At 39.3% G+C, this 27,558-nt stretch overlaps 1 protein-coding gene across 1 annotated transcript; it reads left to right on the top strand.

Moving 5' to 3' along the window:
• Positions 1–7,132: 7,132 nt before the first annotated feature.
• Positions 7,133–8,957, top strand: CDC42EP3 (CDC42 effector protein 3; the record flags this gene model as incomplete). The annotated part of the gene is made up of 1 exon (XM_080584742.1): positions 7,133–8,957. One exon carries the CDS (start codon positions 7,133–7,135, stop codon positions 7,892–7,894), a length of 762 nt encoding a protein of 253 aa, XP_080440868.1. The 3' UTR covers positions 7,895–8,957.
• Positions 8,958–27,558: the final 18,601 nt, after the last annotated feature.

The following is a 27,558-nucleotide window of genomic DNA, read 5'->3' as shown; positions in this document are numbered from 1 at the left end:
GGTTTTTGTTATACTAGCATGAGCTCTTAAAGGGTTGGTGATAAAACGCTACATCAAACAGCCTGTAAATACAGAAAAAACTGTCGTAAGATGGTGAGGATAAAAGCAGAAATACGATCTTGTTTATAAACAAGGAGCAATGATGGGAAGGAAGAAGTGATTTTTATCTTAGTGTATGCTGTTAGGGAGAGCGATATCAGAATGTTGTCACTAATTCTGATCTGATCTGAAAAGGATGTTGGAAGATTGGAGAGGGTTCAAAGGAGATCGAGTGCAATACTTCAAGGCTTAAAATTACTCCCCCACCATCACCACATGAGGAATTCCCCCTGCTCACTTCGATCAAAAAAAACTACTGAGAAATGACTTGGTTAATATTCAAGTACCTTAACAGGGATGAAGGTTACTGGTTGATAAAGGGCCTTTGTAATCTCAGACTGGTACGCAACAAAATATTAACTGGAGACTGGGGCCAGTTGCTTAAATTAGAGAACAGCCCCAAACTAGGTGACTTCAGCAGCCCCTTCTAGCTGTGCTGGTACAGCTGTTTGTTTTCGCACTTCAGTGTACGCTTCGGTTATTTCAAGCCAGGTTGGCTTTGTTTACTTCTTTTTTTTACAAGATGAAATAAAAACTCTTAAACGTGAAATACCTCACTCATTTCGGTAGAATGGTTTAAAGTTTAAAGGTGCTTCCTGCTTAATATGATTTACTCTGGCTTGATCCATTTGAAAGGATATTATACAGGGAATAGTTGCAAGATTTAAGGCAGTCAACAACTGAAAATAATGGGTTCGTTTCATTCATAAAGATGGGCAGTGGGGGGGACGACACTGGAGAAAAGGAAGATACCTGGAGGAAAAGACATTGTATTCAGTCTGCCCCATCGGTGTTTACATTACATGACAATCCATACCTCTTCAGGAGGGCTGCTCATTGCGAGTGTGTTACTTATTCTTACAATTTACATGGGGAAAAGTGTTTATAGAAAGAGAGATGAAAATGTGTACTCATATGATTTTCTTCCCTTTGAAAGGGGAAGTAAGAGGGAACTACGGCTGATAATAAATTCCACTGCTTTTTTATATTTATTTTTACAGCTGAAGTTTTCCAAGCCTTCCTTGTCATTCATTAGTAGATCTGTATTATGGAACATACTCCTATTTCCTCACCCACCCCGCCCTCTTCACTTACCCCTGAGGAGACATTTGTTTCAAAAATTCAAACTACTTCAAGTAGTAGTAATTTGGATTATTGAACCACTACTAATCTGCAAAGACATACCAGGTGGAACTCTAGGTCTGTCTTTGACTATCTTCCATCGATGTTGCAACACAGTGTTTTCATGAATGATTTGAATATATGCTTATTATATCTGTAGGTGATGCTAAACCCACATGCTGAAGAGGCCAAGATTAAAATTCAAAGTGATCCTGACGGTTTAAAGTGTTTGCAATTAATAAAATGCAGTGCAGTGAGTACGAAGGCTTTGCTGCAGTGGCAGTAGTCATGAATGAGATGTAGAATAACTGGCTAGGCAACAGCTCTTCACTAAAGGAGCTAGGTCTTTAGTGGACCACAAACTAAACATAAGCCAACAGCGCTGTGATGCTGAAAGAAAAATGCAGCCACTCTGTTAAGAGAGAAATTGAAATTGCAGCTTGAATATTGTATCTACTTTTGGGCACACTGAAAGTGCTGCCCTTCCAAGGGAAGAAGAGCATTAAAAGGAGGTTGAGGGAAAGCTATTTGAGCTGCAGAAAACATGACCCGTGTTGGAACATTGAAATATTTGTGGTGTTTAGCCTGTAGAAAACAAGGCTGAAAGGAGTTGCAGAGCATAAAAGAATGAACTGTATTTAGGGCACAAATTAGAGCAGGGAAGACTGTAGGTGCGTTTTCCCTGAGGACTTGCCTGTGTAGAGTAAATTAATGTGGGCAGTCTGCACTTGTAGGGATTTTTAAGAGGATGGTGGACAAACATCTTCTGGGACTAGCAGAAGGCCATCTCGGCCTTTGCAGGAGGATGGAGAAATGAATGAACTGCACAGGGGGATCCCCTCTTGACCTGTGTATCTACAGGTCTGGGCAGAACTGTTGTTGTGCTTTTCCCTTCGGTTTCTAAAAAGTGTATGTGCAGATGAGATAAAATAGGTTAGATTTGATCTTGGAAACTAGGGTGAGTACAGTTTGAGAAGATTAGTTGTACTGAAGGGTGATTAGCCTCATTGTTTTTATAGAGTAATTAAATCTGTAGCTTTAATCAGAAAGGCGCAAATTCTTTGAAGGAGGGAGAAACAAAGGGGTGATGACTTTTAATCCAATCAGGGAGGATGGCTTTAATACAGATGAATTCAAAGGCTGGCCCTCTAATAAACAAGGTAGACTTAGATGAACAATCTGTAGGGGAAGTGTTACCACCACCTGATTTGGTTAAAGCTACTCAGAAAGTGGTGGCTGTATAAGCAGAGGCTCGGTGGTGGCCTGGTCTGGAAGTAAATGGACTTGTGGCCTCACCTGGAGAGGCTGCCAGTTGGCACAGACGCCCAAGTCTGTAGGAACGTGAGAGGTAGGGTTCCCTTGTGCACCATCTGTTGCTTTTCTTGTATCTGAAGACTTAGTTATACTGGGAGTTGGTTTTACTCACATTCAGGAATTGTGACTGCATGAGGACAAGCCTCTGTTTAAACAAATGTGGTTTGCACTGATGTCATTTCAGGTGTATTGGAAGTATCAGCATTGCCAGGAGGTTCTCAACAGTTTGTACTGGCGATGGCTACTGATAGCTAAAATCGAAAATGAACCCCTAAAGCCTGATTGGCTTATGCTTGCAGATATTGTGTTGGGTAGAAAAGTTTCACCAGTTTATTGCATAGTGTCTCTCTGTGTTTTGCTGTGTTACTGTCTTCTTATTTGGATATGTAAATAATAAACAGATCGTCTTTTCTCATAGTGACTTGCTCTACAAGATAATTTGCTGCTTTTGCATGATAAGCTGGAAATGGTTTCCTGTAAAGTTTGAATGTTTTTAACCAGTGATGTATAAGGCAGAATACTTGCAAAGGATTGTCCTGTAGAAAGCCTGTAGTCTTCCAAGAGCACACACTTGCTTCTGGTCTTGCTCTGTGGAAACGGGATTTTTTATCTATCAATTCTTTGCCTGGGACACTGCTTAAGGATCTTGGGATCTGTGCACAAGTAAAATTTTGTTCCTTGACCTTTATTTGTCTCTGGCTTTGTACGCTTAGCTGTTGAGATACTTGCTGATAGTCTGTGGAATAAACTGAGGCATCCATTGAAAACTTTGAGCTGTGTGGAAGGTGATGATTGCAGAGTGGACAGAAGGTTCATGAGGCAGACTGAGAAGTGCCCCTGAAAACATCAGCCTTTGTTACCAAGCAAAACACTTATATGAGAGTGTGAAGCGATAGGAATGAAGAATAGCGTGAGCTGCAGCCAGACTAAAACTAATTTTCACTGGGCTGGAGTTTCTGTCTTAGCTCATGCTCAGACCTTGTTTTCTTCCCTAAACTGGAAGAAAAATCCTCTCACATTATTCTCTTAAGTGAAGGTCTTCTGCTGTAGGCTGTCAGTCAGGGACTGTAGCTTTTTGATTATTCATCTGGTTTTCTGGTAACTTCTCATTCAGCTTTTAAGTTTGGCTAACCATCATTTAGTTTCTGAAATTAATTTAGTCAAAAATAGGCTCTTCTAAAACAGCTAGATCAGAAGAAGGTGCAACTTTACTGTGTAGCCTGATATCAAGATTGGAGCATGTTCTGGCCTTTCTCCGAACCAGCGTGTACAGGTGATTTCATTAAACCTTGTTGAATGCAGCGAGTGTGTGAGGTTCTTGTGAAAATTTGTGGACTGATTTTTTTTTTTTTAGTTTTTCAGGAGTTGGGTTGGAAGCTTGGTCTTTTTAAGCCTTTCTTCGTTTGCCAAAGTCTAATTTTAAACTTTTTTTTTTTAACCAAAGACAACTTTTTTTAAAAACACATGTTAAATACTGATATAGGTTCTTCCTTATTTAACTATAAAGGAAATATGAGTGACAACAGTATTTTAAGCTGAGTGTTTCCAAATTGACGATGTATTTCAGCTGTTCAGAGAGGCTTAAAATCTGTACCACTTTGGGCAGTAGCTGACAAAGAGGATAGGTATGCAGAAAGGAAGTACAGTTGCTCTGAAGCCTGCATTATGCTGTATGGTGAAAGACCCTCTGTTGAGAAGGGAGCCCTTACCTTCTATTTACCAATTGTAATCTTGGGGTTTTTCAGTAGGGTGGCTAGTGAAATTTGCAGCAAGGGTAGCCTTTGCTTTTAGCAGACCAAATGATGCTTGCAGTAAGCGTAAGATTTTGAATGTTCTCCTCTTCATATGCAAAACCTTTTTGGCACTGCCCAAACAAGTGCAGGGGCTGCAGTATAGAGAGGGATTATAATTATAATTCCTGGCACAGGAGTCTCTTGCAGCATCCTCTGAAGCAGTGTGGTTTTACACTGCCCCTTACTGGGATTCTCTCATAGTGCAAGAACTAAAAGCTACTGGATGCCCAAGAGTTTGCTCTATTTCAGGGGTTTGGGTTGTGGGGTTTATTTGTTTTGTTTTGGGGTTCTGTTGCATTTTTTCCCCAAGGTATGAGTTAAGTAACATATAATACTCTTCTGTGTATCAAAATGCATAATTTATAATAGTTGTTTTACAGTTAATTTTAATATTTCTTGATGTTTCATTGTGTTCTTAGGGTTTGTTTGAAAACTCCTTGTGGAGTTCGGTGATAATGGTCTTTGATACAGATCCAAACTGGTGGAAGCTTGGAATGACCTAGGAATTGGTCTTTCATTTTTAAACTAGGGACCATTAGGCTTGATTTTCGACCACAGGAGCACTACGTTCCATGTATTAAAACTACATTCCACGGATTAAAAAAAATCTGAAAGAATGGGGGATTAGGAATAGAGGCAATTCTCTGTTATTCCTGGGGAGTGAGACAGCTGAGTTCTCTGGCTAAACATAAAGCAACCTCACCATTCGGTTTTGTTTGCCAAGAATACAGTTGTCGAGTTGAGGATGTTGTGTTTAGCTAAATGGGTAACAAGTTTAGAATGATGATTGGGGTGGGGGGAGGCACAAAACAATGCAGTGATATTATTAGTAGTAGTTTTCATCTGAAAGGTAACAGAGTTGTCTAATCAGTTCTATTCCCACAATGTGTGGCGCAAGCAGAGATCTTCATTGTAGTATTGTAAGATACAAAAGGGAGTTACGTCAATGAACTTTTGATACGTAATGGGAATCTCCTAGCATTCTGTAGATCCTAATGAGTTACCATTTTGCTGTGTAGAAGGAAGCTGCATAGAAATGCAAGCAACTGTAGTTTCAAAATTGAGCTTAAAAGTACATAATGCCTTCTTAATTTATAGAACATTGAGCTTATTTTGTGTGACAGTTGTACTTTTGTGGCGAGTGAATTTCAGCAATATCTGAAGTGCAGTAGGTATCTTGTGGGAATCAAAAAACAAAATGCTAACCTGGCTAGATTCCCAGCTCCCCTTGTGACACACAGTTAAATACCCCACTGAAGAAACTAATTATTCAGGTTAAAGGATTTGTGAAAACGCTTGAATACTTCTTGGCAATCTGGCTGTATAGCCAGTACAAAGCTTTACAACTGATGATTCTTGCTGAGCTTAATTTGATCAAGGAATACCTCTACAGGGACATGCATAAAAGGAAGCCAAAGTACAGACAGCTTTCCTTGGTGTATTGCACACAGCCATTTTTCTGTGAAAAAACCGCCAGCTCAGTTACAGGGGGAGCATGGAAAAGGACAATGTGAGGGATTTGGGACTGAGTATTCTGGTGTAAATAATTCAGAAACGACCTGTGATGCTCTGCTCCATGGACTGAATAGGGGAAGTTACAAAGATGGCCAGGATAAAAATGCTTTTATTCTGAGATTGCTCAGGAAACAGGAACTGGTACATTAAGAATGAAACACATCATTAAGGCATTAATAGAGAGTATTTTTCCATAACTTGTTGACTCACTAGCCTGTTAGCCTTTGTGGGCTGCTTATCAAACTTTTCAGAGACCACATTCTACGAGAGAGACTTAGTTTTAAAATGTTGTTTCATTTGGGTGCACAGAGCAACTCCAAGTCACCATGGCCTCATGGCTTACATAGTTCATGAGCTACTAATTGCTATGAAGAATTCCTGTAGTTCAAACACTGTAGTCACAAGAGCTAGTCTCTTCCAAAACACCTACATTTGGGTGTTTCGAAGTAGAGACCTGGCCCAATACTTTCTTCAGATGCCTAAAATTGTCCTTTTAAGTGGGCGCATTGATCAGAAATGTTATTTTTGACAGTGTGTTCCAGCACTAAATGAGAATACATGAAGTTCTCAAATCCAAGGTGGTCTTCTCCATTTCAAAAAAGATTGCCTGAATGATTTAGTCGGTCTTCCTGGGTCTACCAAAATCTTAATGTTGTTGAATGGTATAGTTTTATTTCTGCATATGCTCTTGAAGAAAAACATTCTGATGCCAGAATAAGGAGAAAGATTCAGATAGTGATGTTTATCAAATGAACTGTGCTCAGCAACCGTGTCTAAGAAACTCTGACTTCAAAACAAGCCATGAAGTCAGAGAAAGGTTAGCTAGCCTTTGTTAATCTAAGCCCTTTTATCCTGCTTAATGAAGGGAAGCAACATCATAAAGCTAATCTGCAGGCTGGAACTGTCAGTACCATTACTAATTTTATTATTTTTTTCGTAAAAACAGGGCTGAATGAACCATAAAAAATTAATAACCTGATTTTGTATCCCATGCAGGTTTTCTCAAGTTCTGGAAGTAGCAGGACGTTTGGTTGCTAACTGACCTGGAACTTATGCTCCACCTTGGAAAGATCTGCAGTGGGAGCCATTCACCTTCACATACCCTGTAGTTTTCTGCCTCAGAAGAAAAGGACTTGATGTGTGAGAGTGGTACAAGGTGACAATGTAACATAAGTGACACTGAAGGCCTCCTGAGAAGAACTGACTCTGTAAGAGGCTTCTCCTTCATCCTCCTCTCCCCCGCCTTTTTTTTTTTTTGATAACTCCCCCTTTCAGTATCTACAAGCAAGATGCCAGCCAAGACACCCATCTACTTGAAAGCCGCTAACAACAAGAAAGGGAAGAAATTCAAACTAAGGGATATCTTGTCTCCAGATATGATCAGTCCGCCACTTGGAGATTTTCGTCACACCATACACATTGGAAAAGAGGGACAACATGATGTTTTTGGAGACATCTCCTTTTTGCAGGGCAACTATGAGCTATTGCCTGGAAATGAAGGAGAAACTAGAGGTAGCCAATCTGATGGCCACAGTGAATTCTTAAGGGCAAACAGCACTTCTGAATCCATGTTTACAGAAACTCCATCACCAGTGCTCAAAAATGCTATTTCCCTTCCTGCCATTGGGGGTTCTCAAGCTCTTACGTTGCCCTTACTGTCACCAGTGACATTTAATTCAAAACAAGAATCCATCAAGTCATCAAGAAATCCTAGGCTTAGCTGTGAGCCAGTAATTGAAGAAAAGTTGCAGGAGAAAAGTAAACAGATGGAAGATGGAGAATCATACAAAGATGACTTATGGGAGCAAAATGGTTCTTCATCACATTTTTCTAATGGTAGAGACAGTCACTCATCCAGCTTTTCTGAACGATGCACTGATTGGCAAACAGTTGATTTATTTGATGACAGTCAACTTTCGTGTGAACTAACCAAGACAAAGTCAGAAGAATCCCTTTCAGATCTTGCAGGCTCTCTTCTCTCATTACAGCTTGACTTGGGACCTTCACTTTTGGATGAGGTCCTCAATGTAATGGACAAGAATAAATCATAGAACTGGTACTCCTTGCTTTCTTGTAAGTGATTCACTTAAACAAAACCAACAACAACAAAAAACACCATTCAAGAGTAGAGACACTTAAAAATCAGCTGTATTTGCAGTTGTTTGACGGGTTTTCTAAAAATATTCATAAAGTACTATTTTTTTACCTATTGTTTTTCATGATTTTTATTACACTAAATTCTCATATCAGGAAGGTAAATTTTAATAACAATTTTCAGCAAACATAAAATGTTTTTAAGTACCAGTATAATGATCAGAAACTTAAGAAACAGAGTTTGAGGATGATACTGATTGTGACATTTGGTTAGTTCACTTCTACAGGCTTCTGAATATATGAGACTCTGTAAGTGTCAGAAAGGAGATTGGTATTATTCACCGTTACAGACTATTACAACACCATGTTACATGTAGGCCTCTTTCTAGAACCTTGTGCGGGGAGGTCTTGATTGTTGTGTTTTTTTTCCCTAGTACCATTTCTGTTATACCTTCACAGTTACTATTTCTGCAGTCTTATACTACCGCTCTATATTCAGATGTGAACAATTTGAAGGCTTTTTTCAGCTTGAACACCTGGTCCAGAGTCTTGGCTGTTTTAAATGAGTATGCACAAATTTACACAAGTTGAGGCTTTGGGCCTGATATTGTATATGAAATGATATGTTGTAAACAGGTGACACATGCAAGATATTATGGTTAAATTATTTTAAAAGTTGAAATATATTTTTTGTGTGTATCTTGGCTTTTTACTGCAGAGCCTACACATACAGTATCTCATCAAAATAGTTGCTTGACATTATTGGTGCTCTTCTGAAAATTGTATATTTGTGTGTTTGAAAAGAAATATGTATTGATATTCCTTGCTTTTTTTCTTCATTTATTGCCACACATGCTTAAACTTGCAACCGATTATTTTAACTTTTCAAGAAGGCACTGGTTATTCACAACGCTTGTGATGTGTGCTGCAACAGCCGATGTTTTGGGAAATGTGGATCCTTTAATACAGTACATGGATTGCATAGATATCTTGTGCAATACAATAAAAAAATTAAATCGCTATGTCTTTGTGATTCAGTACATAGCCTCACCAAAATACAAAGTTTTGTTTTCTGCTACAACAAACAGACTGCAGTAGAGTTGCAAAAATATGGGATCAAGGGGCAGATCAGATTGAGATACTATCTCGATTAATTTGACGTCTGCAATCCAGTATACTTCCTGGGGTTGTAAGGGCAAACTCCATGCAGGTAGGACCTTCAGGGATATATGTTGATTTTTTTGTTAAGTAACAGGAAAGCAAAGAGCAATACTTTGGCACAGTGAAGTTAATGGCATAGTTCCTGCAGCTTTCAGTAAAGCCTTTAGGTAAAAATCCTGATGCAGTTTGTAAAGCGGTCTTGGGTCAAAAACCACATTGCATCTCTATCTTCCGATCAGAGCACATAAGTCATGGAAGATTTAGTATATATTATCTTCTTCATCAAAATTTCTAGGGAGTCAAGGTCAACTAATTCCATTACTTCCATGTGTTTTAGGAATAATTTTGCCCATGACAGTAACTATTCCTGCTTCTGGTCAAGCAATTGTATTAGTGTGTATTGACGAGACATCTGTCTTCCATGTTCTGCATTTAAACGAGGAACTGAGATGTACAATGCCTAAGAGCTGTGCTTATTTTTAAGATAATTTTTAATTTTTGACATCATATTCTCTGTGTATAAGCCTGCATTAATTTTCCAGTGCATTCATGGTACAAGAAAGGTACTTCTGTGACTATAGTGGGTTTTGTGTTTTAGAAAGCAGGTTCAAGGATCTGCTTGGCCACTTGTTTCTAATAGGATCTGGGGTTTAGGACCTAATGAGAATTTAGGCCAAAACTTTCATTGGAAAAACCTGTCAGTCATTAGCATAGGGGAAATTTGGGTAATAGGTAATTTGGAAATAAGTAATTAGGCATTTTCTATGTAGACTAGCTTCGCTATCATGAACAGAACAAAGTATTTGTTTAATTAAAGTCAGTATCTTGCAGAACTCCTCCAAGTATTTTCTGGAAAGCAGAAACAGATTCTTACAGCTGCTATTGCAGTTGTGTTATTTTTGCTTTGTCATTTTTTTGTACTCGATTTCCTGGCTCCTGAAAAATGTCTTGCCACTTCAGGAGTTTTCAGTTTGTATCATCCTTTCTATGTGATTCCTCTTCTAAATTTGTAAATCCTTAGCTCTTACTATGATGGTGGGTGGTCTGAGTTAAATTATCATCACTCCAGGCAGAAAGAACCACTGTGTTGTGGAGGAGCCTTTGCTCAAGTAAGAACAGGATTTTTACCCTGGCAACATAAACTTCATCTTTCTTAAAGCATTTTTGTCACTGCCTTTAGAAGCTGAAACCCTGAATTTTTCGCATCTGATCAGTCTTCCACATAAAGCTTTAGGAGAGACAGAGTCAAAATGTGCCCAGCTTCTGTCTTGACATGGTCTTCTGTAAAACAGTGCTCTGTGTAATCTGATCCGGCATCTCCCTTGTCAATACAGGTTGCCAGATGCCAGATCAAAGCCTTGGATTTGTGGTTTGTGAGAAGTTCTGCCTTCCTGAAGCCTTGATAAAATTGTAAATGGAAAGCTGACTTTCCAAGGGAGCGTTACTCTGGTTTCCTCAAAACTGAGATACTGCTGCAAATTGGCCTTGGAACAAGCGACTGGCAGGAGTTGCCTTGGATATCACATCAATTTTTTGTGAGCACTACCCTAAAAAGTCCAGTGAAGTCCTAAAGATGTAGTCTAAATGTGCCCGAGGAAGAAAGCAAGCCACCCAGATATGGTTGGTTCCTGCATCAGTGTTAGCTGAGTTCCACATTTGTACAATCCTACAAACTGGACTATGCACCATGCCATACACAAACATACCAGCAAGTCCAATATCGTCTAAATCAACCACCCATGTCACAGTTCCCCTGCCAACCTAACTGGGATGATCAGTATTGTGTTGAGAATGTCAGTGGGAGGTAACAAGCCAAATGCTGGGACCACATTGATCTCTTTTTTTCTTCCCCCCCCCCCTTTTTTTTTTCCTAATGAGAACCAAATCCAAAGCTTTAGAGGAAACTGAAAAGCAAAATAAATCTCCAAGCCAAATCACAAATCAAAGGGTGGAAAACAGCCTGATGAGGGTGCCAGAAACCTCAAGACAGGGGTTTGATGCAGTCCAAACAGTTTTTTAGTTTTTTAGTTTTGTTTTTTTTTAAGTCCGTTGTATAGGTACAAGAAACTACTGACTTCCACAACAATCTTACTTTCTTCCCCACGTTGACAAGCTATACATTAGGAAAATTTGCCAGTCATTGACATTTGCTTGCATTCATGCTCCTCAAACTTACATATACAGAAGGTCTCCACTTTGCTTCACCTGTTTCCCCATACCACTACAAAGCATATACGCAACAGAGCCATCTGGATTTGCTGGGAAAGGGGTATAAATAACTGCACAGTATGTGAACAGGACAGAAAAGGGAAGAAAATATAAAGAAAAGTCTCAAGAGTGACAAAATACATCGTTTAAGAATCACTTCCTTCCTTCATAGTCCTTTTTCCTTTTTGCATTTCTTGGTGTTAACAAGGAAGCTAGCTATCAGGGTTAGGGCTGAAAGGACATTCTCTGATTTGTGCAGGAAATTCTCAACAAGAATAGTTTGAGGCCAAGTTTCAGGAAAACGCAGGAGGACTTAACTCGTAGAAGGCATATCAGCTCAACATTTTTTCATTCCTGCTAGAATTAGTGAGAGAAGGGACGCTTCAGATGGCTGCCTCTGCGAGAATGTCAGTCGTGACCAGAATCGGCAGCAGCTGTTTTGATATGTGACATATAAATAACCCAGATGCAAGCCTAGCAGGAAAGCTGTTGGACCCTGCAAAATGAGGCCAAATAAAGTTCAGATGATGCAAGGGGAAGCTAAGAAAGATACACACTAGACTTTATTCTAAGGAAAGAAATTAACAGTTGTTATAGGCGAATTAATTAAATTAGCAGCGACCTAATTCTGTTCTGCTTGCATTCATTGGCTTTTCCTAGGAGCATGAAGTACATCTGTTTTCTACAAATGCTTTCATTTTGTGTGTTTTGAAGGCGGTTCCTGAGTCCAAATGTAGGGCTGGATCCATCACTAACTGCTTCTCTCTAGTTAGCATTTTACAAGTGCTAGGAAATCAACAAAGCACCTAATACTTTGTTTACTTTTTAATATTGTTAGCTATTATGTTCCCTATAATGATTATAAAAGGACTGATTTTCTTCTGGTATAAATTAACATCACTCCAATAAAGTCATGAATTCAGATTTCCACCAGAGAGAAATAAATTTCCCAGAATATTTACACGAGAGATATTCTTTTTCACAATAATATTCCATTATGACCCTATACATCCTTCAGGCCATTTCTTTTCATCATTGTCTAAGGCCATTCTTTTTTTTAACTTGTGCACAATGAAATGAGTACTTCAGCTTTGTGGATGGGCAACGTTTAGCCTGTGCTATATTTTCTTTTTTTCTTAAGAAATTTATATATTGAGGAATCTTCTACGAGAACATCCTGTCAGGATGCCACAGTAGCTGTGGCAGAGGTGGAGGCCAGCGCTCCCACAGCATCGCTGGGGCAGGGACTGAAGGTGCTGGGCTGAGCTGGAAGGGGGGCTCCCGAACCCATGGACAGGGGTGCGGATCCCACAAGGTCCCATGTGAAGTCCCACGTGAGTCCCGCCTGCAGAGCTGAGCTTGGAGGGCTCTCAGGCATCACGGGACACTGAGAAGATCAAGGCACAGAAGTGTCAAAGAGGGAAGACTGAGCCTAGGCAGGTGATGAGAAGTAAGGTGCAACTCACTCAGCAGCCTCTGCAACTGCCTCCTGCCCACTTCTACAGTTCACTATCTATACGTGCCTTCAGTACCCTCAGATACTTCCAGAAAACTCGATGAGTAAAAAAATACTCTCTTGCCTTTTTTTTTTCCACCCTTTTTTTTTTTTTTCATTCTTCGGACAAGCATTGCTTGCATTTCTGTGGAAATAAGGGGCTGGGTTGCTAGGGCAGAAGACAACCTTGGGCAAGCAATGAAAAGCAGTCAGGAGAGGCAGACAACAATTTTTATTTTTTTTTCTTCCTTCAAAACAATAAGATATGTCAGCCTAGTAAACAGTGGCCAGGAATACTGCAAAATAATCTACCTGAATTTTATATATATAGGATGAGCTCTAGGTTAATCATTAGCTGCCTACAGATACGGTGAATACCTAAAATTTGCACCAATCATACAAGAAACCCATGCTAACTTCTGTATGTTTACGCAACTGGGAGGAAAAAACACACATTAACTGAAAATGTTTACTCCTGGCTCTTTAGGCACATGTCTAGTGGCAATATCAGAGTCAGAAGATAGAATTTTAAACACTTGGAGTCCCAAACAGCTATCATTGCCATCTATTTTACACTGCTATAACTGGTGTTTGTTTTCTAATATTTATTTTCTTTATATGAAACAGAATTCCAGCCATTACTTTCTGTTTCTGAATGACACTGTAGGATGTCAGCTGTCTCTCCCAGGGCTTCTACCTATTCCTTTTTTGACAAAGCAGTCTGCTACAGGAACATCTGGATAGAATAATTTCTGAGGACAGATTCTCCTTCTCCACCTTAATTTGTAGCGAACCATATCTGGTGGGTTGGAAAAATTGTGAGAATGGACTTACTCATGATATTTCTATTTCCTCTCCTGGCAGATAACTTACACATATCTGCCATTCATGGTTTACGTATTTATGTTTAATTATCAAGCATTTTCTAAATTCAGAAGAGCTTCACGTCACTTGTTGTTTTATCCAAACTCTAGCTCGCACTAGAAAAATGCAGATGGAGACAGCAACTTAACAAGCTGACTGTAAATGGTGACCTTCTACATCCACATGATTGCAACAGCTTTCACTGTGTTTGGCTCGTGAAATGAGTTTTGAATGTAAGCCACAATTATGTTAAACAGGATTCTATAGTGAGCCCTACATCCTTGTGATAGCGCTGGGGAAATCCTAACTGCACTGAGGACGTGCACGCTGAGGAATGCCACTTCTCCTGCTGGAAGCGACGTGCTTTCCAACACTGATAGCCACGTTTGCACTGGTGCAGTGAAGGGAGTTTTCCCTAGCATTTCCAGGGCAGAAAATCTACCTAATAGGAAGGAAAAAAAACGGAAAGGGAAAGGTTCCTTTGTGACTACAGCACTAACATGAACTTCTAGGCTCTCTTGGCTCCAGCAGAGACTTCAGCTGTGGGCCTGAACTTTGGCAAATCATTTAATCTCTCCATAGTGCTGAGTCTTCCATCTCTAGAATAAGAAAGATAACACTGTACTTCTATCAACTTTTGTCTGTTCTGTCTACTCAGATGAAAGAAAATGTAGGTAAATTGTTCCGAGGACAGCGCTTAGCCTACAAGGCATGAGGTGGTTTATCTAAATACTGTTATATGAAAATAAGGATGCTTTACTACACTATATACAACATGGTATTGTAAATATGTATGTTCAATAAATTTTATATTTTTTTAGTGATAGATGCCTCAAAATCACCTTTGCTTTAAACACCCATGTAAAATTCCATGTAAAAAATGCTCCCAAACAGCATTTGAAGAAAAAAATCTAGGCTTTACTCTCAGCTTGAAATACAATCAGTCATAAGGCAATATGATTACATGACTTGGAAAAGAGAGCAAGTGATGACTTCAGGAAATCTAATATTCAGGGATTGTCAGCAAGGCTTCTAATTTATTTGTTTCCTTATTATCTGCTGGGGAGCAAGGACTGTCTTTTCCTATGTCTGCAAAGCACTTAGTACAACCTGGCTGTCACCACAGTTCAAGAAATAATGTAACACATGGCCAGCAACAGACAGAGATTCACTGTGCCATGACATGTCAGCAGAGAGGTCAAATCTGTGCAGATCCAGTTAAGTGTGAACAGGTGTGACCAGACCACCATGAAACACCTACCTGGTTAAGTCCTAAATGTAGCATGAGACACTCAACCCCAGAGATATTTGTAACCTTAAACCACCCTGTAGCCACAGAGTATCTGACACTATTCCTAGAGCAAGCAAGCAAGAGAAACAGACACCTTTCTTTAATCTTTGCCGCATCATGAAAAATATTTTATGCTGTCAATATTGTGGATTGCTCCCTGATGTGGCAGTAATCAAAGGATATTTTCCTTCCCTCCTGTTATTGATTTAAAGGAGGAAAACTATAAGTAGTCTGCATAGGGGGTAGCATTCTTTTACCAGATCATTTTACCAGAGTGGAGGAGTCATAGCAAGTGCACTTGCACTTTGCACCTCATGTGACAAGTAATGGCTGAAGCCCAATGTGTGGCTGTGCCTCTGTCTGCAGGATTACTAAGTGCTGCTGCTTACTAAGTCTCCGTGCCTTCATGCCAACTTAGACCCCCGTAGGCTTTTCCACTTACCTCAGCAATTCATTCATTCAGACCGTGTTGGCACTGAGCTTATGGAGGCGCACGCTGAGGCTAAGCTCCTTCAGTGGAACAACACGAAGACCTAGCTAGGGCATGCCTAGCTTGTATCATACGATCACAGAACCACCTAGGTTGGAATCGACCTCCCAGATCATCAAGTTCAACCATGAGCCAGACCTACCAAGTCCCATCACCAAACCACGTCCCTTAGTGCCACGTTTACGCATCTCTTAAATACCTCCAGGGACGGTGACTCCACCACTTGCCTGGGCAGCCCGTTCCCAAAGTTTGTCCACCCTCCCCATGAAGAAACTCTTTCTGGTATCCAATCTAAACCTTCCCTGGCACAACTCAAGGCCATATGTTCAGTTTCTTCTCCTGAAAACTGAACATAACAATGGAAAATGGATGTGTGCTGGACCATGCACCTTGCAAGTCGTCACTCAAATGAGTGTTTCCACTGTGCCTTGCTTTCTGTGTATCGTATAACGTGACAGGAAGCAAAATATAAATTACACACTTTTCCATTTGTAGTTCTCCTCCTGCAGTTATGGAAACTGAATTTGGATTTAAAAACCCTAATTACTCCCTCTCTCCCCTGTTAACTTGGATTTGCAAGGTGCAATCTGAAAGCTTCCTTACTACATTAAATCATAACTGTTTAGCCCTTGGCATGCTAGAAAATGCGTCATGACAGGGGGTAAATCTGAGAAAAGAACATAAATTAGTGGCTGACCCACTGGGTAATGCATCTTTTTCCGATATAGGATAAAACTCAATCTATAACTTTATGGGAATAGTAAGATATAAGTATGCACAATTACAGAAATAAAGCAGAACTGCTAATGCATCATTGTTTCTAAGAACTTCTATGTCTTTGGGACAAGGGGGAAATCCTGTTGTGTGGATTCCCTCAGGTCTTAGCCTCAGAAGGCTCCTTTCATGATACAGCCTTTTTTGCATTTGATGCATACAGGCGTACTACACAAGGGTCTTTCTCTGCTCCCTAGCTTCTTATTTTCATCAAGTTTGTGGGAAACAAACTTGTGTTTGTGGCAAAAAGACAAGCTAATAGTGTACTACATTGTATTCCACACTGCAGTCTATGAAGTCAGGTGAAGTGTAAATTGATGCTGAATTCAATGTAGTGTTTTGAGATCCAGATGTGTGCTAAGTTCAAATAAATTTAAATACTATGCAGTCCAATTTTGGACTGTTTGTTCGTTATTTCTTAACGCATCTTTTAATCTTCTGTGGACAATTCTATCTCTTCCTTTTTAGGAAATGTCTAAAAGATATCACTTCAACTATCTCATAAAAACTTGATCATTGTCAGGCAGAGATATGTATAATTGGGCTTGTGCATGGCTATTTTTTGGGTTCTGTAAACTGTTTCCTTTTAGGGCAAAATCTATTGATGAGACAAACTTCCATTAGTCTTCATTCAAGGGAGGCAGATATATACTATTGTTTGCATTCTATACCTGCTTGTTCATATGCATTGTATTTCCTACCAACAGTAATTTATATTAAAATCATTACCTGATACATGCCACCTTTTCAGATCAACCAAATCTTTTCATTTGTGTATGCAAGAAGTCTGCACAGGATGGAGTCAGAGTAGGAAGGACATGCATTAACCTGAAATATTGAACTCCAGCATTTTCTTTCAAAAACTCATCGAATATTCCATTCAGACACATTTCTTGATTTAATCTGCCTTTCTTTTGTACTTATTTTCCTGTCCAGTTAAAGTGGTTTTCTAGTTACAAATGTGCATATGATGTAGGAGAGTTCAAAAATTTTAAAAGTTTCTCAGTTAGTTAGAAAACTGTGTCACTGGGAAATCTGCTTAGATACTCGATTTGAATAAACCAAGTGTTCATCACTCCAACTGCAAAAGAATACCTTGAAAAAAAAATGACACAGTTTTGTGGATTTCCTTCTTTCCACAAAGTAAGATGTTGGTTTAAATAGGATTTCATGTATGTTCATTACTCAGTAATGTCTGGGCTAGTTAAAGAAGAAAAGAAACAAAGAGATCTCAAATCCAACCATAAAGCTGTAACCATTTACATGTATGTTAGGGATTTGGAGAGTACCAATTAATCTTGATAAATTTAGGATTTCTTTACTGTAAAATTGCTTAAGAAACTGAAAGCTGTAGATCTGACCTGAGGAAAAGTGAAGTCCATGGTATTCCATGAAGTTTTCTTGTTGAATATTCTTTGAATCATTTTTATAGTGAAGCAGGGCTTAGTTCCTGTGGAATAAATGAAGAATTTTCACTTTAAAATTGCCTCATAGGTCTGAGTGCTTGTCAGAAAATAAACAGAAAATAGAGCTCTCTGCAGGAAGCTATATGAGTTTATATTACTCCAGTGGTTCTGGGTTTGGCCCCTTCCTCCTCCTCCCAGTCCCAGGCAACAAGGCCACAACAAAGTATTGAGAGACCTTCTTCTGGCCATCAACCCTTGGCCACTGTAGAGACCAACAGATGTATGCAGAAATTAATACTAAGTTGGGAAATCCTCCACAGAATCACCAATTCCATTTCCAGTAATACGAAGGTGGCCTTGGAAGCTTCCCAATCAGCCTAGTTTAGACCACGGATCTGAAAAATAACCATGACAGGATCCTACTCTGGAATAATATAATTCAATATTCCTCAGAAACAAGCAGGTATCTCTTGAAATTGTGGATAGTCACCACTTGTTTTCTGTGGTAACTTATTCCTGATATTTATCTTGGGGGAATTTCAAGATGATCTCATAAATCTTTTCAATCTCATCCATTTATAGGATTGTTTTCCCCTTCTCTTATTTGCAGTGCTAGATCCAACTGGCCCAAATCCTCCCTACAGTAACTGCTTTACACCAGAGATCATTTTTTATTGCGTTTTATAAATAAATAGTTCAGATCTTTGGGTAAGATTACCCACTAGCTGAATATGCTGAAAGAGAGAATAACTGATACTTTTATAGGCCGCCTGCAAGCACTTACTGTACTAGACGAACAGTTTCTTCTCATCAGACAAAATGCAGTGAGGAATTTTAAAAAAGCAAATCTAAACCTGATTGTAAAGAGACTTGGCTCGAATGCTTTACTTCTAACTCTCTGGTTAAGAACTGTGAAGAGGAGTCAGTCATTTTAAGACAGCCCAAGGCCATCCAAGGAAGGCCTCTCTGCTGTGCATGGAAATGCTGCAGCCCTGTGGGGAACTCGGGGTCTCTCTTCAGTAATAGGGCAGAAAAAAGGCAGACTGTCTTTAGACACTTTTTTGATCTATTCTGAATAGATTTTTAGAAGAAATGGCATCAATAGCATGAGAACTCAAGGCCATGAAGAGAGTCTGGGCAGTTATGTACAGTCTCTGGGTGTTGTACAACACCAAATTCTAGGAACAGTCATAAGCTTGCTCATATGTAAAGGCAAAGTCTCTTTTTACCAAGTTATTTATTAATACAGCACAGCAAAACTCAAATAGCTCTGAAATTATTTTTCTAAGTTCCTAAGATGTCTAAGAGCATATATCCTAGAAGAAGCTGCTCAAAGGAAATGCTGAAGAATCCTTCATTAAAGTTAAGACACCTGCCCATGCTTCTCAAAAATAGTTTAAAACACGATCATTTTATAGCAGTAACGACAATCATGACCACACCTTTTCCCCACTTGCTCTCTTTCCCCAATATATATGTAACTGTATATATATTGTATATATCAGTAGCAATAAGTAAAAAGCCAATAAAGTCTGAATGTGACTATGTGCCTATAAAGCTTACTGTAGGAAATCAAGCAAATTATTTTTATATTTAGTCACGAATGCAGTGAGTTCTGAAGATTATCCCTAGTTCTACAAGTAAGACATTCCCACTGTAGTAAAGCCAAGTCCCTGTCTCTCTTGCTCGTGAGGGAGCCTGGACTCGTTTCATTGTTCTCGTGGAATGCAGCTGCTGTGCGAAGGTCCTGCTCGCAGCTGGAGAGGCAATGGATGGAGTTATTTCAGTACATGTTTGTTTGGAGACTAGGTCTTAAAAAGATAAAACTGCATTAAAGTATCACAGTTATCAAGACCAATCTCCCACATCACAGCTAGTCACGTTATATAGTCCCTTTTATAGATATGTCAAGCTCCATCTTAAACTCTTTGTTTCCACTGCTGCTGTCATAACTCCAGCATTTCACTCTTAGAGCAATCTTTTCCTTGTTTTTCCAGACAAAAATCATTACGGGTCAGTTTGTACCCTTGTGCCAGTGCTGTCTTTCACCCTAAATAGCTTTTCCTCCTAGTGTTTACCCCTCTTCAGCAGTATATTTGTCGAAAGCATTCATTTTCTCCCTCGATCTTCATTTTGCTAGACTAAACAAGCTGCTCTACTTAAATCTCTTAAAAGGCCTTTCATTCCCTAATGACCCTCTCAGCTCCTTTCTGCAAACATTCCAGTTTAAGTTCATCCTCCCTGTACGTGGATGATCATGCAGTTTCTGAAAAGTGATTCCTCCAGAACCCGGACTTTCCAGTCTGTACTGGAAGACTCTGGTAGAGTCTGGGGTCTGGATCAGCATTACCAATTCCCCACATCCTGCACAGGATGGGAAGCTGCTATGACAGCAAAGCAAGATGCCAGTGCTGACTTTTGTTGCTAAGCAGAAAGCCTGCCACGCAGTGAACCTGTTAGGGGCTACATTACCCTACCTGTTCTTATTCCTAGCTAAGTGTTACAGTAACATAGTCCTGTATTCCTGAACTTGCAGATCACTGTGGTCAGGCCCGCTTCTGACTGGGAAGTTCAGTCTTAGGCACAAGCAGACATTATATGGATACCTAATAGCACTGAAATTCTTGAAAGAACCTAAGAGTTATTAAGCACTTGTGTGAATTAGATGTTTTTTCCACAATACCTTCCTCTAGCTACAAGGCCAACTTTGTGTCCCCATCACTTCCAGCTGGCTGTTCTCAATCCAGCAACTGATTTGGCTTTGGTAGAAAGCTAGAGGGTCGTGCTGTGTGCATTTGAAAGGAAAACCCCATAGACGCGGATCCTACCCACCCACTATTAGCACTGCATGCTGCCTTGCTGCCTACCCTCCTGCAGCCACAGTTGGTTCTCTGCTGGTCTGTTACGGAGCACAAAGCTGCTGCCACCAGTAAATCCTCATGTAAGAAGATGGAACTGAACTATGGCATGAATGGTGGCATGAAATCTCCAAGGTTTTTCATGCATCTCACCCTTTATTGATAAGATGCTGCAGGGTCTCCCAGTTCTGTGATGTCTGGAAGTCTGGAATCTGACAGAGCTGAACCACCACTGAGGGTCTTCTTCAGGACTGGGAGAAATGGAAGCATACCACAGAGGTGGCCCTCATTCATCCCTCCTAGAAACAGTGACTATGAATGTGTAGTGTGGATATGTTCTTTCGTGCTGATTCTCATTTTCTGAGAAAATTCATCTTATTTTTTCATGCCTTTGTGAAGAGGAAAAAAAAAATCTTGAGTGTATTTAGACAGATCTAGTTTCAAAATCAGGTGAAATGCTTGTGTCATTTAAAGTAATGGCAAAACCCTCATCGGCTTTCCTGGGGCACAGATAGCCTGGATGTTAACCATAAGGTATAGTATCACTGCTTCTATTTGTTATTCTTTTTGGCAAAGCCAAAAAATCTGCACAAGGTTTATTTTCTAACAGATTTTAATAGTTGTAATGCAAATATTATTGCAGAGAATGTGAATTATAGCAATATGTGACAACTGAGTAAGAGGTCCTCAGCTGCTGAAAATTGTCACAGCTCAGCTGAAATTACATTATGTTAGCAAAGAAAGTTCCCCACACATTTAAAACACAGGAATAGCTAAGGTGTTAGGAACTTTAAACGTGCGGGAAACAACTTAATGAGTCAATTTGATTTAGTGGTGGGAAGCCCCTAGCTTCATGTATTGCAGAAGTTCTCCAGACTCCACTAAAGAAACTGAGTAACATACTCAGAATGTAAAACATACCACCTTTGAAAGAAACGAAGCCATTGTTGTATATTACTGGCTGCAAGCACAGACCCACAAGCACAGAAATAATGTGGAAAAATGACTGGAAACTCTTATTTAAAATATGTTACCTTCCAAAATCATTTCTACAAGTTGTAAGAACTAATGCATCGTGAACAAAACAGTGCTTTCACTATAAACCTTTAAAAAGGAAAAAGTTTCAGCACAGAAAGCCTGCAGTTAAATCTCTGATGATTTAGGCTTTTTCCTTTGCTAAGTGTTCATAATTTATCAGAAAACTCAAGGGTTTTCAGAAGAATAACTTCATGTTCAGTCATTTTGAAGCAACTTTGGGCTTTTCCTTTTGTTTTCAATTTGTTATAGTTGCATTCCTTCTGAGTGTGAAACATAAAGCAAGTATTTCTAAGATATAAATAGTTTAGGATGAGATGAGTAATTAACTGAGAAAAAAACAGAGTTGATTGGTGATAGATCTAAGTGACATAACAATGAAATTTCATTCTTTCCTCCTAGCTTAGCATTGAGGAGGTGATGATTTTATGAAACAATGCTCCATAAAAATACAATGTATTGCAGAACATGATTATACCTCCCCCCAGAATAAAAAGTAACAACAGAAAATAAAGAGGAAAATTACCTCTTACTTTACAAGAGTCAAAAGACATGCAAACGTTGTTACATTAGGTCATTTGAAGAGTTTTCCCTGGTTTTCTTGCTACAGTTTTGGAGCTTGGGAAACTAGCCACCCCCACAGTGAAGATGCCTTACTTTTTTCTCCAGCTGTCACCAGCTCTCACTCACCTGCCAGCTCTGGAAGCTGCTCCTTCTCAGAGGTAGGCATAGTAGCTGGTAAGGAGGTGGCACATTTTTCACAGTTTGACACCCTTCTTATTACACCTCCAATATTTTGGTTTTCTTCTCTCAAAGTACAATAGTGCGAAGCAAAAGACCATAAAGGAATCAAGGTATAAAATAGTTTACGCCTCCTTTTTAGACCAAGATTAATAATGCCTACACTGCACTAATAGAACTAGTAAACAGATGTAACTTCATGTAAAATGTAAAATGTAAATATAAATAAAACCAATACATGTATTTGTTTTATGAAAATGGTTATTTAGATAAGTTATTTTCATCTCTCTTCAAAGAATTATAAATAGATGATTGAAATAAAGCATGTTGGTTCTACATTATCTTGCCATACTCCATTCTTACTTTTACTTCTCTGTAGATCGAGTGTTAAAGAATATTTGAGTATCGATGTGTCTATTATACTGAAATAAAAGAGCTTAAATTAACTGAAAAGAAATAAGACTTCCTGGATCCTCTTTTACCATTCACCTACTTAAAAAGCTTAAACTTTCCTTAAATGTCAAAGATCTGTGACATTCAAATACCTATTGCAAGCCACTTTATATCTTTGATTTAAAGCAGCAGGTGCCAAGTGAAAAATATAACTTTGACTCTACCTTGTAAGACAGTGAAGATCATTGATGAAAATTGCATGGCTACCCTCTGTATTGTACAACAGTTTTATAAAGTTAGGTTCAGGGAGCAGGGAAAGGGAATTACTAGATGAGCCACAGATCGCTAGAGGGGTCTACCCGCATTAGTTTTACTGCTACGCAGTTTTACAGAAGTTCCTTACTGCAGATGAACATGCTTATCCAAAAACAGCTTGTTCTAGAAGCTGCAATAGCTATTTCAGTGTAATGCATTTACATATGGGTGTCCACCCAACAGCCTTTCCTGTATACAACTATTTTGGTAAAACTTCTAATCAAAACAGTAGTAACAGTAAAACTGTTTAAAGTATATATATCAGATTTGAATGACCTTTTAATTCTTAATAATCCAGTGGAAACTTCTTTTTCTTCCATTTTAGGAAATGTCCTTCAAGATTAATTTATCTGGCAGAAAGATCGTCACAGGGAAACAATAGATGGGACAATTGAGGTCTTCTGACCTCAGTTTTCCTGCTGATGTTGCGCAACTGATGTGAATGTCAAATTTGTTGGTACAAAAGTCAATGTGAAAAAAAAACCAAAATTATCAAAGCTGGGAATGCTGGAAGGTTAAATGTAAAAATAGTAATTTTAAGTTCTTAAGTAAGTCAGTTATTTGTGTTACTTAAAATCACCACCGAAACTATTTAGTAATGCAGTAGCACTATCTGGAGTAAAGCCAGCTCAGGTTCATCTGTACTACCTACTGTTAGTGGTGGAGAATGCTGTTAGAGAATATACAGATGGTGTCAATTTTAGAATGATTATCTGCTGAAATAGCAATGGTAGGGTTATGCCTAGCTGGAGAGCCATTCTGATGAAAAGCTTGTGCTCTACTTGGATTTCTGCTGCTAGGAAGGATTCATCTTCTTTGCCATTTTCTTCTCATCTGCAGTGAAGATGACTGCGAAGGAAAGGGAAAAAAAATGGTGTGAGGTTGCTGCCTCTTCTTAATAGCAAGTATAGTAGTTGAAAACGGCATTGCAAATGGAGTTCTGTGCTCTGTCCTGACAAAAGACTCCACAGCTTGTTCTTCTCTTTTGCCTTAGGAGCAGAAGTGTTGCATATATGTCAACTGGACCATCCCACAGGCTTCCTGAGGCAAAAGTGGTCTCCTTAGCAACAGCCTTTGAAAGACAAGGAGGAAATTCCCCAGTCTCTCCGACCTGGAGCCCTCCCTCTGGGGACCAGCTGCTGTCTTTTGTCTCTAGCTTCATTTTTAAAACATTTTAGCTTTGATCTGTGTTTATATTGACAAAAAGAATCCGTATAAAATAAAAGAGGAAAGATCAGCTGTATAAACCTGCAGGCTGCCTCAGCAAGCGCTGGAAGCAACAACACCGAAGACAGAGATCTTCAGTATATTCCATTAACATACAGAGGCAAGTAACCTGGCATTATTACCATCTTCAGCAGTTCTCGCAAACAAAGTGAAGTAGGTTTTTCCACATGGATAGATAGCAGAAGCTGCTTACATTCCCTCTTCCCTGCAGACCATATAGCTTTATGGGACCTGGCTTCAACAACAGTCCTGAAAATATTAACTTGTGTTTCATTTCAACTGTGCGAGAACTCTATTGATGCTAGGTGAAAATAAACACATCCATAAAACATTGTAAGCCCAGGTTATCTGAGATCTGTCTGTTACATCCATGTCAGCCTACTGCAATACGAGGAACTACGCTAACATATTGCTGGCTTTTTATGTGGAAAATGTTAGTAGGTCATTGAATTACAGCTTTTGTGCAGCTGCAGTGCAAAAACAGCTTGAGAAAGCAAGTGTAAATCAAAAAATTCATGCTGTCGTGCTCTGGGAAAACCTCTTAAGGAGCAGGGCTGAATCCCACCTGTATCTATTCAGTAACTTCCTAGCTGCTTAAAAAAACAAAAGCTCCACACAAAGCAGCATTAAGAGCAGGTGATGCCACTGCTCATAGAACAGCTCCAGTCTGAGGAGTATGGATAAGATTATAGTCCTGGCCAGGTCAACAAACTGGCTTCGGGTACCTCCTAATGAAGCAGTGGTAGAAGCTTAGACACAGGGTCCTACCTGTTGCCTTGAGCTACTATTTCCCTCAATATGGTACTTCAGAAAAGTACTTCAGAAAAGGAATGATATGCTATCTCTAGACAAAGTGTTGATGATGCATGGCTGGCTTACATAGCAGTGAGAAAGCCTGGTCCAATGCCAGGCTTAATGCAAAACTCTTCTACATACATATGTTTATACTCTGGCTCCCTTTCTGCCCCAACAAGTGACTGAGTGAGCCAATGCCTAGGATCGAGTTTGTTTCACTTGGTGGGAGCACAGCAGTAACACTCAGCATGCTTCATGCTTCTTTGCCTCATTCTTCTGTTGCTTCTCTGCCTGGGAAGACTACAGGACATGCAAGCTTTGTGGACACGATTTTACCTCCACTTCTTCCTACACTATTATTCATGAGGTGGGAATACAAGGTGGCTTATGCAAATATGCCGCTGTGTAAATCAGTCTGGCCCTAAAACTGAACACTTAAATGTAACTTGTAAGCAAGCACATCTAAAACTGATGTTGAAATTTCTGCTTTGCTATGAAATGACTTTGTTAAGAATACAAACAAAATAGTGTTAGCTTCAGACATTTTCTTCTGTGATTTCATTTGTAAGAAAAAGAAAACAAGCTAGTAGTGCTAGCAAACATCAGAGCTAAGAAATTTCATAGGGTGGTTATATGGCAGAGTTCTGGAAAACTTCTGTCTACTGCAACTCGTAGATATTAACACAAGCAGCAGACTAAACATTTGTACCCTGTTTGTACTGCCAGCTGACAAATGAAGGTAATTAATGAGCAGCTATAAGGTGGAAGGGTCTGGAAAATAGCAAAGCTTGTCATCTCAAAATGCATAGCACTGATACCAGAGTATTGATTTAACTGCATTACTGTTGCTAAGCAATCTTATATAGTTTCATATTATGCATTGGCATTTGTAGCTAATTATTTTTTCCTGTTTGTTTGGTATCAAATTATCCTCCTCAACATTTATTATTAGCTGGACATTAAACAAAAGAAATATCCCATACCAAATGCAACTATTCAAGTCAAGTGTTAATAGGATTAGACACTTGTCCGGTTATTTTGAAGTTATGTTTCTTTTTTTTTCAATATAGACTCTGCTAGTGGATGATTACAGTGAACGTGCTTAGTGAAATTAAAATCAATGACATCTGTTTCATTGTACTTTGGGGAAATTGCCAATATTGGCAAAAAAATAGATATTCAAAATACCCTTTGTGACTGACTCTAAATAAAACAGGAAAGCAAAGATGCATGACTGTACACCACTTGCCTTACCCTGTGTTCTTTATTTTCTCTAAAATCAGTAGTCATGTAAGGTGAGTTAGCCGTATTTGCCACTAAGTAAATTGTAGAGTATCCTTCAAACTCGCAGCTTTCTGCAGGCTCTTGGGTCATCTGATCCTCAGTGTAATGAGGGAAGGAACACTCTTGACTCAGCTTTCAAGTCAGCTTTGTTAGAAAATGTACTGCTTGTCTGGAAGGCTATCAGCCTATGGTCTGACAGAATCTGAGGATGATAATCATGCTTTGTAGTAAAACAGGAACGATCACAATGGCCTGGCTGGACCTAACCTAGTGCCTATGCTATCCAGCAATTTCCATGGTTACCCCAAAAACTTCATTAGAAAACATCTTTTTATAAAGAGAGCTAATTCAAATTTAGGGAGTGCAAAATATGCTGAGTTTTCCACACCTGTGGTAAACTGCTCCTGTAGTTATTTCTATCAGTGTTAAAAATGTTTTATTTTTCCTGTTTAAAATTTGCTGACTTAAACTTCAACCACTGCATTTTGTTATACCTGTATCTTGATAGTAGAAACTGCTCAATCTACCTTCAGCATTGACAAAAACTATTCTGTCTAGGGGATTAGAAGAGGGATAGAATTCAGGCCAGAAAGCAATAGATTAGCTCTCTGGTTTTCCGAGAGAAGAATAAAAAGGTATGTTTCGTTACTTTCTAAATTTTAATCACACCCAAGAGAACTTGCCAAGATTATGCCAATAGAAACATGTTATCAGATCAATCCACATGCAAATTATAATGCTTGATTTTGCACAGCCTTTTACTCACGTTTGCGTGATTTTCAGGAAAAATATTCACATTCCACTTCAGAAAAGCTGCAGGCATTTGTATAAGCACATTGGCTTGCACAGAGGAATTTTTTTTTTGTCATAGAAAGAAGGAAACTCGTTGCTGATAGCTCGTGTGAGCAGTGAGGATCACAGTGCTGGCTGCTTGGACGTGTCAGTGTGAGCAGGCCACAAAATGGTGGCAGCACTCCACTGGCAGCTACCAGTAACTGAGGGGAAAGGGCTGACAATGCCAGACTGCTTCCTCCTTTCTCATACACTTGGGTTTTAGAGTTAAAATAAAACAAAGATTGAAATTCAATAAATTAAACGTGGACAAATGTTGTGGTTTAACCTGGCTGGCAGCTAAACACCACACAGCCGTTCGCTCACCCTCCCCCCTCCCTCTCTGGGATGGGGGAGAGAAACGGGAAAGTGAAGCCGGTGAGTTGAGATAAAGACAGTTTATTAAGACAGGAATATAATAATAACAATAATAATAATAATAGTGATAATGAT

The sequence above is a fragment of the Anser brachyrhynchus genome (assembly GCF_964034855.1).
Source record: "Anser brachyrhynchus genome assembly, chromosome: 3".
Classification (NCBI taxonomy): Eukaryota; Metazoa; Chordata; class Aves; order Anseriformes; family Anatidae; genus Anser; species Anser brachyrhynchus.
This window is presented reverse-complemented; position numbering and strand designations above follow the sequence as displayed.